This window comes from Neovison vison, chromosome 7, assembly GCF_020171115.1.
Source record: "Neovison vison isolate M4711 chromosome 7, ASM_NN_V1, whole genome shotgun sequence".
NCBI classification, from domain to species: domain Eukaryota; kingdom Metazoa; phylum Chordata; class Mammalia; order Carnivora; family Mustelidae; genus Neogale; species Neogale vison.
In genome coordinates, this window is record NC_058097.1 from 145,303,566 (window position 1) to 145,319,435 (window position 15,870).

The 15,870-nt window shown below is 38.8% G+C and overlaps 1 protein-coding gene across 1 annotated transcript in view; it reads left to right on the forward strand.

Annotated features, from left to right (window-relative positions):
• Positions 1-14,650, forward strand: part of NARS2 (asparaginyl-tRNA synthetase 2, mitochondrial) — a 128,018-nt gene extending 113,368 nt beyond the window's left edge. The window contains exons 12-14 of the mRNA XM_044258441.1: positions 8,069-8,166; positions 10,365-10,391; positions 13,959-14,650. Of these exons, the coding sequence (XP_044114376.1) occupies positions 8,069-8,166; positions 10,365-10,391; positions 13,959-14,103 (270 nt within the window). The 3' untranslated portion in view covers positions 14,104-14,650. The remainder of the gene's footprint in view (positions 1-8,068; positions 8,167-10,364; positions 10,392-13,958) is intronic.
• The last annotated feature ends 1,220 nt before the right edge of the window (positions 14,651-15,870 follow it).

Sequence of the window (15,870 nt, forward strand, 5' to 3'; positions counted from 1 at the left end):
AATTTGAAGAATTTGTGCTAATAATCTTAAGGGAATGTGGTATTCTTTATATCCTATCAAAGGAAGTGCAGCTCTATGTATACCAAATGTAAATGTCTTTATTTATAGTAGAGGAATACTTGGCTGTGCTACAGCTACTCAGAAAGGGTGCAGAATCTCTAGAGAGTTTGGAGGATATCATTGTGAAAGGAAAGCAGGAAGTATAATCTGATAGGATTGAAACGAAGCTAAACCTAAAGAAAAAGAGAAGAGCAGAAGATTAATAAGGAGAGGAAGAAGAGAGAACAAAGCCTTTGTGGGCCTTTCTTCACAAAGAGATAAACCTGTTCTTGATTTAAAAAAAAAAAAAAAAAAGGAAAGAAAGAAAGAAACAGTACCCTTTGGTCATGGAACATTTATGAGGCATTGTGAAGGAATGCCTTACTTAAGAGATACATTTCCCGGGAAGGGGGTTGGGAGAAGGGAGGTAGGGTTATGGACATTGGGGAGGGTATGTGCTTTTGGGTAAATTGGAAGGGGAGATGAACCATGAGAGACTATGGACTCTGAAAAACAGTCTGAGGGGTTTGAAGTGGCGGGGGGGGTGGGAGGTTGGGGTACCAGGTGGTGGGTATTATAGAGGGCACAGCTTGCATGGAGCACTGGGTGTGGTGAAAAAATAATGAATACTGTTTTTCTGAAAATAAATAAATTGGAAAAAAAAAAAAAGATACATTTCCCTGGGCACCTACCTGAGTGGCTCAGTCAGTTAAACATCTGCCTTCTGCTCAAGTCAGTCCTGGGCTGGAGCCCCACATCGGGCTCCCTGCTGGGAGGGAAGCCTGCTTTCCCTCTTTGCACTTCCCCTGCTTATGTTCCTGCTCTCGTGCTGCCTTTCTGTCAAATAAATAAATAAAATCTTTCAAACAAACAAACAAACATACATTTCTTTTAAAAGGAAAAGCAACTTTATCTTTGTCAAGAAAACATGAAATTCACCCACCTGAAAGTGTGAATTTTCAGGCCATCTGGACAAAGAAAGGATATAGATGATGAATGTATTCTTTCCACATGTCACAAAATTAGGAGTGATAAGGGACTTTATCTGGATGTTTTCTAAAATTTTCATTCAACCAAAATAGGCTATTTTGCTAAGTTCTTTTCTAGTTTGGTAAATTCTTTTCCTTTTCTTGATAACCTCCTGTCCCAGAGTACAGAGGAAGAAAATAGAACTATTCTGACCTTAATTCTAATTAACAATGAGGATTTTGTTGGGAGAGTGGAAGTGAGAGTCCATGTCAGTTTGGGTGGGGGAGGGGAGGGAACCAGCTAAACAGTTTTACTTTACATCAGTAGTTGTCATACTTCTCCGCCCCATCAGCATGAGCTTAGTGACATGTATTGGCCAAAGAATTGTGAGCGAATGTGACCTACATACATTACTCCTGGACAAATGTTTTTAGTACATAGTTGTCTATGCTCTTTTTTTTTTTTCCCAATCTGCTAGATCAGCAATACCTCATAAAGTGTTTTTTTGTTTTTGTTTTTGTTTTAATCAGCTTCAAGCCAGGATGGACATGTAGCATAAGTTTTTAAAAAAGCCATTTTGTTGTAAAGCAGTGGCTTTCAATCAGCTATTACTTTATGTCATCACACCGCCTCCCCCACTCCAGTGCAGGAAACATTTAGCAATGTCTGGCGACATTTTTGGTTGTCACAACTAGGGCAGTGCAACTGGCATCTGGTGGGTAGAGGCCAGGGATGTTGCTAAATAGCCCACGATGCACAGGACAGACCCTCACAATAAAATTATCTGGCCAAAATTGTCACTAATGCTGAGATTGAGAAGCCCTGTCGTAAGCTTCTGGGATTGTTTATTTTGTTTTTTTTTTATTATTATTTTTTAAAATTTTATTATTTTTTTTTATTTTAAAGATTTTATTTATTTATTTGACAGAGAGAAATCACAAGTAGATGGAGAGGCAGGCAGAGAGAGAGAAGCAGGCTTCCTGCTGAGCAGAGAGCCCGATGCGGGCCTCGATCCCAGGACCCTGAGATCATGACCTGAGCCAAAGGCAGCGGCTTAACCCACTGAGCCACCCAGGCGCCCACTGGGATTATTTATTACTAGGTACGTTTTAGTATACTCTAACCTATCCTGACTAATACAGCAACTACCACATTAATTTTGTAATAACTAATGTAGAAATGATTAGATGCCTTAGTTATTAGGAAGCAGGTTTAGAAGAAATCCAGAAAAAAAATACAGATATCATACTGTGACATAAGATTTTGAAGGTGACTCAGGGGCACCTGGGTAGCTCAGTCGGTTGAGCGTCCAACTCTTGATTTTGGCTCAAGTCATGATCTCAGGGTCATAAGATCAATCCCCACGTTGGGCTCTATGCTGGGCATGGAGCCTTTTTAAGACTCCCTCTCTCCCTCAAAAAAAAAAAAAAAAAGTTTTTGAAGATGACTCAAAAGATTCAGAAGCTATCAGTTCCACAACTGGTACTATGCAGTTGCAAATATTCCAGATAAATACAAATTAAACAGGTCTAAAACCAGTATGGTTGTACAATGAATTCTCCAAGGAGCTCAAGTATTAAAGGGGGTTTGTAATCAAAGATAAATATTCATCTTTTATGGTCCTCTAAAAATAGCATTAAAAAACTAAGTTCAAAATAACATAATGGAGGCCTACAGAAAGTGCTAAGATCTCCAGAGGTTTTTTGCTTGTCGTAGTTGTATTAGCAGGAAGACCAAGCAAGAAATATGTCTCCTATTTGATTCTTATGAACTGATTTAGAAAGCGAACAACTCATTCCATCATGGCCCCAGCTGGACTACCTATTTCCTGTTCTTCCACGATAGCTGATTCTCCAACATCTTTTTTTGAGGCAGTGAATCTTTATAGCTCTGGCTTTTAATGCTTTGCTTATATTTAGAGTATCAGAAGCAATTACCGCTCACCTTTACGGCTTGGAATTGCATCAACTTCAAAACCTTGGAAATGATAGATTTTGGATATACTTGTCCCTTCTAAATAGATCTACACAAAGATGTATGCTACATTTTGGGGGTAGTGGTTCTCAGTCTTTAAATATTTTCAACCAAAGGCCAGAGAGTTACTTGATGTCTATTCTTTTCTAATCCTAATTACCTGTAATTCTAAATTTAAAACTCTGGATTAAACCCTTTCCCTCATACCCCTCCCCTCTTCTGCCTTTACCTTCCCTGCACACACTCCCTTTCTCTCATTCTAAAATAAATAAATCGTGGGGCATCTGGGTGTCTCTGTCAGTTAAGCATCTGCCTTTTGTTCAAGTCATGATCTCCATGTCCTGCGCTCAAGCCACTCATCAAGGCTCCCTGCTCAGCAGTGAGTCCGTTTGTCCATCTCCCTGCTGCCCCTGTTTGTGCTGTCTGTCAAAAAAAAAAAAAGTCTCTTTTAAAACAACAACAACAAATTCTCAGTCAGGTCTCTCTCAACTTTGGGTATATGTTAGCCATGTTTAAAAGCACGATACTAAGAAATAAAGATGCCAGTCCTTCAATGGCCATAATAACTCCCTTGAAATGTCTCCTTTCTCTGAGAATAGGAAGGGTAACTGCAGGGTCCTGGATGATGTCCAACTCTATTAATTGTGTAGCCTGTGAGAATTTCCTCTGGAGGCTGTCTTGTACACCTGTTCAGAGATCTGTGTTTCATTACGTCCTTGTATCTGAGTCACCAAATCCTCATTCTGGATTACCTGCTTAGTTGTTGTAGTTGCCTCAAGTTCACAGAATTACTAAGATGTGGTCAACAAGCAGTGGTAGTGTGACAAAATGGGCAGCTCTTGATCTTGGGGTCATGAGTTTGAGCCCCACATTGAATGTAGAGCTTACTTTAAAAAAAATTGGGGGGGATACAACATGGGGGCTTAAGTGGGTAGGAGAAGAATAAATGAAACAAGATGGGATTGGGAGGGAGACAAACCATAAGTGACTCTTAATCTCACAAAACAAACTGAGGGTTGCTGAGGGGAGGGGGGTTGGGAGAAGGGGGAGTAGGGTTATGGACATTGGGGAGGGTATGTGCTTTGGTGAGTGCTGTGAAGTGTGTAAACCTGGCGATTCACAGACCTGTACCCCTGGGGATAAAAATATATGTTTATAAAAAATAAAAAATTGGGACGTCTGGGTGGCTCAGTTGGTTAAGCAGCTGCCTTCAGCTCAGGTCATGATCCCAGCGTCCTGGGATTGAGTCCCACATCGTGCTCCTTGCTCCGCAGGGAGCCTGCTTCTCCCTCTGACTCTGCCTGCCACTCTGTCTGCCTGTGCTCGCTCTCGCTCGCTCCCTCTCGGACAAATAAATAAATAAAATCTTTTTTTAAAAAAAATATTTTTTTAATAAATAAATAAAAATTTAAAAAAAATTTTTTTTAATGGGGGAGGGGGGCACCTGGGTGGCTCAGTGGGTTAAGCCTCTGCCTTCAGCTCAGGTCATGATCTCAGGGTCCCGGGATCGAGCCCCGCATCAGGCTCTCTGCTCAGCAGGGAGCCTGCTTCCCCCTCTCCCTCTCTGCCTACTTGTGATCTCTGTCTCTCTGTCAAATAAATAAATAAAATCTTTAAAAATTTTTTTTAATTTTTTTAAAGATTTTATTTTTTTGACAGAGAGAGAGAGAACACAAGTAGGCAGAGTGGCAGGCAGAGGGAGAGGGAGAAGCAGGCTCTCAACTGAGCAGGGAGCCAGATGTGGGGCTCGATCCCAGGACCCTGGGATCATGACCTGAGCTGAAGGTAACTGCTTAACTGACTAACTGGAGATGAAAATGTTTTATGACTTTCTAATTTTTCATTTGTTGCTTTATATCTTTCTTAGTTTTGTGCCTTTTTATATATTTTTTAAAGATTTTATTTGGGAGACAGAGAAGAGAAAAAGAGCAGCACAAGCAAGGGGAGGAAGAGGGACCCGGGAGTGGTGAAAGAATCCCAAGCAGACTCTGCGCCCTGAGTGCAGAGCCTGGTGGGGCTCCATCTTGTGAACCCAAAATTGTGACCTGGGTGGAACCATGTCAGATGCTCAACTGAGTCACCCAGGCACCTCAGTTTAGTGCCTCCTTAATAATGCTTACTTCCAGCCCACCAAAAGGAATCACCAAGTCACAGGATAATACAGTTAACAAATAAACATTCTCAAAACTAAATATTACTAGTAATTGAAGAAATACAAATTAAAATATGAAGCTACCATTTTCCACCATTAAAAGGTTTTTGTTGGGGCACCTGGGTGACTCAGTGGGTTAAGCCGCTGCCTTCGGCTCAGTCATGATCTCAGGATCCTGGGATCGAGCCCCGCATCGGGCTCTCTGCTCAGAAGGGAGCCTGCTTCCTCCTCTCTCTCTGCCTGTCTCTCTGTCTGCTTGTGATCTCTGTCTGTCAAATAAATAAATAAAATCTTTAAAAAAAAAAGTTTTTTGTTGTTATTACGAAAGTATAACACATCTTCACTGTACAAAATAAGAAAATCCCAGACAGAGAACTGAAGAAATCACAGTGGCAGTGTAATATCTCATCATGTAGATGCCAGTCTTTTTTTTTTTTTTAAGATTTTATTTACTTATTTGACAGACAGAGATCACAAGTAGGCAGAGAGGCAGACAGAGAGAGAGGAGGAAGCAGGCTCCCCACTGAGCAGAGAGCTCCATGTGGGGCTCCATGTGGGGCTTGATCCCAGGACTCTGGGATCACGAATTGAGCCGAAGACAGAGGCTTAACCCACTGAGCCACCCAGGTGCCTAGCCAGTCTTTTTTTTAAATCCGTAAGATTTACCTAACAGTCGGTTCCTACTGACGTGTACTTTAATTTTCGTTACTATAAATGATGCTGCAGTAAACACCCTGTACAGTAATTTGTTTTGTTGTTTTTTTGCCATCTCTACTAGGACTGTTTCCTGAAACTGCCATTGCTGGGTCAAAGTATATGCATTTTTAAGGGTTTTGGTAATCTTTTCCCAAGTTGCTAACCAGAAAGTTTCTGTCAGACGTGAGAGAGTACTGGCTCATGCATCTTCAAATCCATGTTATTTATGTTATTTTGATGACTTCAGTATGCTGTCTCATCATATCACGTTTTACTGCTTTGATTAATAATCGGAACTTTTTTTAAAAGTAGGCTCCCTGCCCAGCGTGGAGCCCAAAGTGTGGCTTGAACCCAGAATCCTAAGATCAAGACTTGAGCTGACATTGAGAGTCAGACACTCAACTGACTGAGCCACCCAGGTGTCTGAATAATCAGGACATATTTTTCATGTCTTACCAAAATACTATAAGGAAATATCCTCATTGGGGCGCCTGAGTGGCTCAGTGGGTTAAAGCCTCTGCCTTTGGCTTAGGTCATGATCTCAGAGTCCTGGGATCGAGCTCTCTGCTAGGCAAGGAGTCTGCTTCCTTCTCTCTCTCTCTCTGCCTGCTTTGCCTACTTGTGATCTCTGTCAGTCAAATAAATAAATAAAATCTTTAAAGAAGAAAAAAGAAAAATCCTCATTGTCAGATTATTTAAGAGAAAACAAATAAAACCACATATCAAAATGTCCAACAAAGGAAAAGCAGTTAGATAAAAACTTCTACTTATACTTCTTTTTTTTTAAATTTTTAATTTTTAATTTTTTATAAACATATAATATATTTTTATCCCCAGGGGTACAGGTCTGTGAATCACCAGGTTTACACACTTCACAGCACTCACCAAAGCACATACCCTCCCCAATGTCCATAACCCCGCCCCCCTTCTCCCAACCCCATCCCCCCAGCAGCCCTGTTTGTTTTGTGAGATTAAGAGTCACTTGTGGTTTGTCTCCCTCCCAATCCCATCTTGTTTCATTTATTCTTCTCCTAGCCCCTTAAACCCCCATGTTGCATCACCACTTCCTCATATCAGGGAGATCATATGATAGTTGTCTTTCTCTGCTTGACTTACTTCGCTAAGCATGATATGCTCTAGTTCCATCCACGTTGTCGCAAATGGCAAGATTTCATCTCTTTTGATGGCTGCATAGTATTCCATTGTGTATATATACCACATCTTCTTTATCCATTCATCTGTTGATGGACATCTAGGTTCTTTCCATAGTTTGGCTATGGACATTGCTGCTATAAACATTTGGGTGCACGTGCCCCTTCGGATCACTACGTTTGTATCTTTAGGGTAAATATCTACTTCTACTTCTACTTCTAAACTGTGCAGGGGCATGTGGGTGGCTCAGTGGGTTAAAGCCTCTGCTTCAGCTCAGGTCATGATCTCAGGGTCCAGGATCGAGCCCTGCATTGGGCTCTCTGCTCGGGAGGGAGCCTGCTTCCCTTCCTCTCCCTCTGCCTGCCTCTCTGCCTACTTTTGATCTCTCTCTCTCTCTCTGTGTCAAATAAATAAATAAACTCTTTTTAAAAATAAGTAAATAAATAAACAAATTGTGTAGCTTTTAAAACATTTAGTATGGAGGAACCTGGCTGGCTCAGTCAGTGAAATGTGTGACTCTTGATCTCTGGGTTGTGAGTTCAAATCCCATGTTGTGTGGAGAGATAATGTTTAAAAAAAAAATTAAGTGTGCAAAATATTTCAGCTAACATAGGGGGAAAATGTATAATACTAAGTAAAACATTAGAATGGTAAATGTTTATGTGTAATTTGATACGCTGTATTCCTTAAATGTGGAAGGAAAAAAAAAACACAGAAACTATGCCAAAATGCAATTGGTTCTGCATGGTGATGGATGACTTTTAATATCTCATAATTTTTAATACTTGCCACATTTTTTATTATTAACATACCGCATTTGTGAAGAAAACACATTTTTGTTAAGTACACCGTATACTAACGGTGTAAGGTAGGAGAGGAAACTGTCCATCTGCATTTTGTGTATTGTAGTCTAAAGACTACTTGGATTTTGAAACAGGCAGCATAAACAGCTAACATAAATAATATTCTGGTAAGCAGTTCAACAGCCCCTTGTCAAAATGTTAAGAGTTCCACCTGCTTGAGAAGCTGACAATTGTTGGAATCCCCTGAAAATGTGAAATTGTTTACCACTTTTTTCCTTTTTAGGTTGCTGCTGTTGATCTTCTCGTTCCTGGGGTTGGAGAGCTCTTTGGAGGAAGCCTCAGAGAGGAGCGGTACCATTTCTTAGAGCAGCGACTGGCCAGGTATTGATCAGACCTAAAAGAAAGAAAATTCAGAAATCAGGGATGAGGCGCTCGAAGGCAGTCTTGGCAAAGTAACAGAGAAAGCAAATGGGCCTCAGCACCTGACTGACCTGGATCTCAGATTCTCTGTGGCCTTGAGCAAGTTATGTGATTTTTCTGAGTTTCCTGTTCTTAAAGATTGGAACTGTTATGTGATGTAACTCTGCAGTGGTATGTGCCCACTATTTGGTATGTATCTCTCCCTATGAAAATTGCTTTTTAAAAAGTTAATGACAGTAAACAACCTAAAAGCTTGCCCTTCATTTTTTCTCTTTTCTGTGTTCTTTTTTATTTACTCCAAATTATGATTGAGAACATAAACAAGGACTCCTATAGGGACATAAAGAAAAAACAGACTCTGAACCAGGGAAGGAATGAAGATGGAGAAAGAAAGATACTAAAAATATCCACTAAACTAACATTTAGAATAAGCACTTCTCCCTTCCTCAGGTTTTCTGCTATGTAAGGGTCTTGATTAAGCTATTTGAATAACTCATTTTAATTTGCTGTTTGAGACCTAGGAAATGAATCCATAAACACACAGAAAATGTTTTGGAGATGAGAAGTACAGAATCATGTTTCTAATTGAACTACCACTCCTATGTATGCGTGGTCTGCCAACAAACCACAATGACTTCCTAAACTAACCAACGTTATAAACCTCTGTTTTCCATGGTTTCTACTTTTGCTATGCCAGACTTCAAAAAAAAAAAGGTTTTCCCCATGTTAAATGCTTAGTCCCACTCTCCTACTCTCCAGATAATACTGGGTTTCATAGTAACCTGGAAAAGCCATAATAGATTGAAAATATCCTATTAAATTAGCCATTTGTAAGGCCTTCTTTCCCTAATGGAGAAATGCTTAAAAAGCTGATGCTTTTCCAAGATCCCAACCTATAAATTTGTTGGATAACTTGGTTTTGTAACCCCAGTCATTTGAACTGCTCTATTTGGTTAGGGTCCAGAAAAAAGGAAGTAAATATGTTCTAAAAAAGAGGCCTCTTAAGTGGCGGAGGGGTGGGAGGTTGGGGTACCAGGTGGTGGGTATTATGGAGGGCACGGCTTGCATGGAGCACTGGGTGTGGTGAAAAAATAATGAATACTGTTTTTCTGAAAATAAATAAATTGGAAAAAAAAAAAGAGGCCTCTTTTTTATTACTTAGACTACTAAGTCCTTACTATTACTATAATGTTAGAAAGTCCTGGGAAAATAATGAAATTGAAGTAAAGGTCAAACTCCTTAGATGGAAAGAATTTGAAGATTCTCTGGGTTTTTTAAAGCACAATAAAAATCACACATGGCAAGAAACCTCATCTGTTGAAAGAATAATTGGTCTGTTTTCTTTGCTTGCTTCCTTCCTTCAGCAAACTTTTCCTCATGACATTATATGTTTACCTAGTACCTGATGTTATCCAAATTTATTTTTTCTAATGAAATGGTTATATGTGTTTGCCTGCTTCAGGAACCTGTCTGTGACCTCTGTTCATGTTTTCTATGGTCTCTGATTTTTTTTCATAGTCCTTATCATTTCAGATGCACTTTGATCCCAAACACTTTTTTAAAGGGCTGAAATTAATTTCTTTTAAGATTTTATTTTTAAGTACTCTGTATAGCCAACATGGGGCTGAAACTTACAACCCCGAGATCAAGAGTTGCTTGTTCTACCAACTGAGCCAGCCAGGCGTTAAAGGGATGTAATTAATTTAATGAGTACTAAGAGCTTAAAATTTGATTAACATTTTTCACACTGGCAAAAAAAACAATTTGCAACCATACTCTGAGGGCAGAATCTATATTATTATTTCAGTGTTACAGAATGAAATGTGTGTCTTCATGTCCCCTGTGTGTGCCTCCCAGCAACCTTAAGTAATAATGCTTTCCTTATGTCATAGGACAATAAGGTCATCTGAAATCTTTTGGGCTCTGGACTATCTTTCTGTGGCATTTATCATCTGTACCACTTGCTTGGTAATACCTAGGACTATTGGTTAATTTACCTTTCTTACCGCATTAAATAGTTACCTTCTCACTGTATTGCATGTTCTTTAAAAGCACAGGTTTTTGTGTGTACCTCTTTATTAAGAGAATAAATGTTTGGTGGTTAGTATCTTTATCTTATTGCCATTCTCTGAAAGAATTTTGTTATTTTCCTCTTACAGATCAGGATTAACAGAAGCCTACCAATGGTAAGACTGTGGCCCTTGCTAATTCTTTTATTTTATCTTATTTATTTATTTGATAGAAAGAGAGAGAGATCACAAGTAGGCAGAGCAGCAGGAAGAAAGAGGGGGAAGTAGGCTCCCCACCCAGGAGAGAGCCCAATGTGGGGCTCAGTCCCAGGACCCTGAGATCATGACCTGAGCTGAAGGCAGAGGGTTAACCCACTGAGCCACTCAGGCACCCGGCCCTTACTAATTCTTGTTCTAGCTATTGGTCTGATTGTTACATAAGTTTTATTCCCTAGGCACTATGGAAGAGTATTAAGAACAGTGAATAGATAGGTTCTTAGAATAGGTAGTAATAATAGGTAGTAATCTCAGAAGATTACTTATTCCCTTTGAATGCTGGGAAAATACTAATAATATTGACTGCCATTTATTTATTACTGACTGTGTGCCAGATAACTATGTTAAAATTTTAATGTATTTTTTTAAGATTTATTTATTTAAGTGAGAGAGCATACAAGCGGAGGGAGCGGAGAGGGAGAGAGAATACCAGGCAGACTCCCCACTGATCGTGGAGCCCAACATAGGACTCAATCCCAGCACCCTGAGAACATGACATAAGCCAAAATCAAGAGCCAGACACTCAACTGATGAGCCACCAAGGTGCCCCTTATTGTATATTTTCTTATGTATTATTAGAACACTCTAAGTTAGGTGCTATTTTAATCTCCTTTTTATTACTCCTCCAGACCTAAGTCTGAGAGATGTTAACTAACTTAACCAAGAGCACACAGTTAGAAGCATAGAGGTGGAACTTTGTTCCTAACCATTATGCTTCAGTTTCTCTATGTGTGAAATCAGGGTTTGAGCTAAGTGCTCCCTAAAGTCTGTAGAAATCTAAGCTGCGTAGGGAAGATCACTTGTTTGCATTCATACATTTACATTTCCAGAGTTCTCGTTTTCTTTCTGAAGACCCTTTCTTTAGGTATTTTTCAACATGTACAAATTATGTACTTTTATTTTTATAGTAGCTTTCCTTCATAGTAATTATTAATATTATTAATTGCTTTGCTGTCCTCATGAGAGAGAAGAATCAAGTTACACACCTGACCTTTGGGTAATGAAAGAGCTAGGTTGTAGAAATGCCAAAAGCCTAAAATTATGTTCAGGTCATGACCCTTGAATACCTTATTATTTACCATTAGTAACCATAGGCATACTTAATCTGAGTCTTGGTTTTCTTGGCTGTAAAATGGAATGATGGTATCTACTAAACAGGATTATTGTGAGGATGAAATGAAACAATATAGGTTAAGTATCTACCTAGAATAGAACTTCAGTAAAAGCTAGTTTCCTTTCTCTTGCCTGCCTTTGTTCTCAGTCTTGTTATTAGGTCGATGAGCCTGACCAAGCAAGCTTATGCATTTTGCCTATTTTGTCTGTCTACTATGAAGATAATCTTCATAGTGTGTAAAAACTAAATCACAAATTCTGATTGTTGGTTGAGTAAGTTGAGGCCTTTTTGGTCTTTATTAATCATTTCAATACTATTCTTGTCCCAACTAAAGTTTTTGAACTCTTAGGATCTCTAAATGTAAATATCTATTATTTGAATCTGTTTCCTTTTATCTGGTCATCATAGCATTTTCAGGGTAGAAGGGACTTTAGAAATCTTCAAGCCTGCAGTCTCTGCTAGTGTTCCACCATGCTGTGAATAGCCACCCCAGGTGTCGAAGAATTTAGCCACTTCCTGTTTCTGCGTGCCACATGCAAATAATATATGTAACTAGTTCCACAAATTTTATGCCATTTCTTCTATAATCTGGCTACCCTAAAATCAATTTAACAACAATCAAAAAAATCCAACAAATATATATTTGTTCGAAAACTTGTTTTTTCAGAAGTGGATTTCTCTGTATCAAAGCAAGGGCAAGAAAAATGCTATAGATTGAATCCTTCTGCAGAATTCAGTTTCCAGACTTTTATGCCAGTGTTTTGACATCAATATATGAGGAATTCAGACACAGCTACAGCTATTGCTGGACTTTTAGCAGCCAGCCCATGTCCTGCGACTATTTGTGGCAGGTGCTTTGATGGGCCTTTCATCTCATTTTCTCAGTAAATGAAAGTATATCCTGTCCCCATACCTTATAAACTAAAACTTAATTCAGCTACAGAACATTTCATTTACTCAAGACTGTGCTCCGTCCATTATTCCTGATAGTTCTTAATAATCTGAACTTTTATACTAGAAACTCCTGTTGGTTGATCCCTCACTTGATTGTAATTTGCCTTGTTGCAATTAATCTTTTATTTTAGAAAGATCAGTATTCAATCTTAACTGCCTAGAAGACCAATACATGTGGCTATTTATTATTAATAGTAAGGAAATAGATAATACTCTTTTTTTTTTAAGATTTTATTTATTTATTTGAGAGAGAGAGCAAGAAAGAGCACGAGCAGGGAATGTGGGGCAGAAGGAGAGGAAGAAGCAGTCTCCCTGCTCAGCAGGGAGCCCAACTTGGGGCTTGTGGAGGGGCTTGATCCCAGGACCCCAGGACCATGACCCAAGCCGAAGGCAGATGTTTAACTGCCTGATCCACCCACGCAACCGAAGACAGTCTTTGTTTTTGAAGAGACATATGACTACCAGCTGTGGTACCCAACTTTTATTTTAGAACTGATTTTACAGATCATTCAAGAAGCTATAAACTTACTTTAATCAATATTGTATAACTAAAGAATTCCTCCACCAAATAACACAGCAAAATACTTACCGAGTCTTCCTCTTCCTCTTCCTTTTGTAAAATTGGTCACAGGCTGGTGTGTTGGAATCTGAGTTTGAATCATGGCTGCCCCATTTTCTAGCCATATAATCGTAAGTGGAAATAGAATCAGTATAGATAAGCTTCAGAGGCTATCTAACCTTCCAGAAAAATGACTCTGTACTTATTCTGCTAGGTTCGAAGCACAGAAATGGAAATTTCACTCTAGTGTTCAAGAGTTTATTTTTGTGCCTTCAAACAATAAATCTTCATAGACTAATGATGCATGTACTCCAGAGCAGACACTGGAAATAAAAGGCTGAATAGCCACAGTTCCTGCCCTTGAGAGAGCTTACAATCTAAAGTAGTAGGGGTGTATTTTTACAATTTAGCAGGCAAAACTTTTTCTTTACCCTCTTTTATGTATTGAACAATGTGATTTTTTTAGTAGGAAAAAAAGCATTAACATACCAAGGAATAGAAGAAGAATATATTTTCAAGAAAAATAGTAAAGTTATTAGAACATTTTCTGTTGTCTCATTAGGCAGGTTTTCTGTATTTAAGTACATTTGTAACTTTAAAAGGATCAAGTGAACAAAGCCCATGAGTGCGTGACGCGATTTGCTGCTGTTTGTCTGATAACCTTGGACAGATCATTTTAACTTCTCTGTCCTTCACCTGTCCTTGGAGGGAAAAGACTGATTTACCAAAATGATGTGGATGATAACAGATGATCGCAAAATACTTTTCAAACAAAATTCTATCATGACATCTGATCCAGCACAGCATCTACAGGTAACAATTCTCTGTTTTTCAAAATCAGGTATCTGGACCTCCGTCGATTTGGATCTGTTCCCCATGGAGGTTTTGGGATGGGATTTGAACGCTATCTGCAGTGCATCTTGGGAATTGACAATATCAAAGATGTTATCCCTTTTCCAAGATTTACTCATTCATGTATTTTATAGCTGGAAGACTGGGTAAGGAAAATCACCCCATGCCAGAGGTACTGCATGTGAATATGGATACAGGAGACTGTGTGTTTGGCTTTTAGAAATGGAGAATGGAGAGGTTTTGGGTGTGTAACTTTCATGCCATAAGATAGTGCATATGAAAAATAGAAGTGCTTATGATTTTCTTAGAAAGTTGAGAGCATTTTATGAAAAAGATGAACTCTCTCAAGAAGAGGAGCTTGTGGCAGGCAGAATCTCCAGTCTGTTATTCCAATGAAGAAGAAATGGGGAGGCTGTGCTGTGGTCTCAGAGGTTCTTTCAAACTCTCAAGACACGATGAGATAGTGTATTTTAATTTGTCTTTAATCATTAGATCACTGTCCTGTGTAACCTTTGAGAACCACTAGTAGCTAAAAAGAAGGTATTGCTGGATCTTTACTCATGTGCCATTTAACCTATGATAAATCCCCATTTATTTTCATCACTTTACTAGATCTCACAGAAGAAAATATTCTTTTGGGGGTCCTAATTGAGTTAATAAAGTTACTATTCTGAATTGAAATCTTTCATCAGACTGGGTGAAAAAAGTGACATTTAATAACTGTTGATCTTTCATTTTAAAAGCAAGAGGGATGTATTAATTATCTAATGACTATTATAATTTGTTCACAGTAGCTGTTTATAACTTCTCTAATAATCAATAAAATAGATTTTTGATCCTATGAGAGAAAAATACAGTTACATTTTTAAATTCCACTTGGCCTTTTCCCAGAGAAATTTGGAAGAAAGGTATTTTCAATGCAAGATGATGCAAATATCACTAAATCTAAAGGATGAATAATTCTGGACTCAAAAAGTAACATTGTCTGTTAGAGTTTTTGAGAGGACTGCTGGTTTGGGAGTTTGAGACCTGACAATTACAGCACTTTATGTGTATGATTTTGGACAAGCCACTTACTCTGCATAAGCTCAGATGTTGTTTTCCTCAGAGTTGATAAAAGAATTACATGACAGTGTTGTGCGTGTTTAAAACTATGAAATGCTCCACAAGTTGTTTTTAACTCTTTTAGTCTTCGTTGAGTTACATATCTATGACTTACAGCAAAGTTGTATACTCAGGAGAGTTTGTACGTATCAAATAATGGTAAGTGGCGTGCATGCCTGAATAATCAATTTTCTGTGTCTCGTTAGATAGTTTATCTTAGTTTATTTCCTGTTGAGTTTGTACTTGCACTTTATTTCATCCTAACCCAAACAACTGAAAAGAACTGCAGAACCTTAGAGCTAGAAATCACAGAAGTCCCTGAGATATTCTCATGACCAAACTTCTGCCTCATGCAGAGAGATCCTGGGCAACCTCTTCTTGGCAAAGCCAAAGGCAGATGTTTAACTGCCTGATGTTTAACTGCTTAGTGTCCCACCAAATAGCATATTCCATCTCTGCATCTCCCTGGTTGGTAGCTTTTGCTGAGCTAAAGTCTACTGCCCTACAACTTTAATCTTCTGGCTTCAACACCAAGTTTAGGACAGAACAAAAGAGGTAATCAGGGCTTTCATAAAGCTTGCCTCAATCATGGGTTAGACAGATAAATTCATTTGTTTGTTCAACAAATATTATTTGGGCTTATTTTATATGCCAAGAACTGTGCTAGGTGCTAAGTAAATGATAGTGAACAAAACAGAAATGACCCTTGCCTTCTTGGAATTTACAGTCTGTTAGAGAAGATGCACAATCAGTAAGCAAACAAACATATTATTTCAAAATATGACATAAGCTGTAAA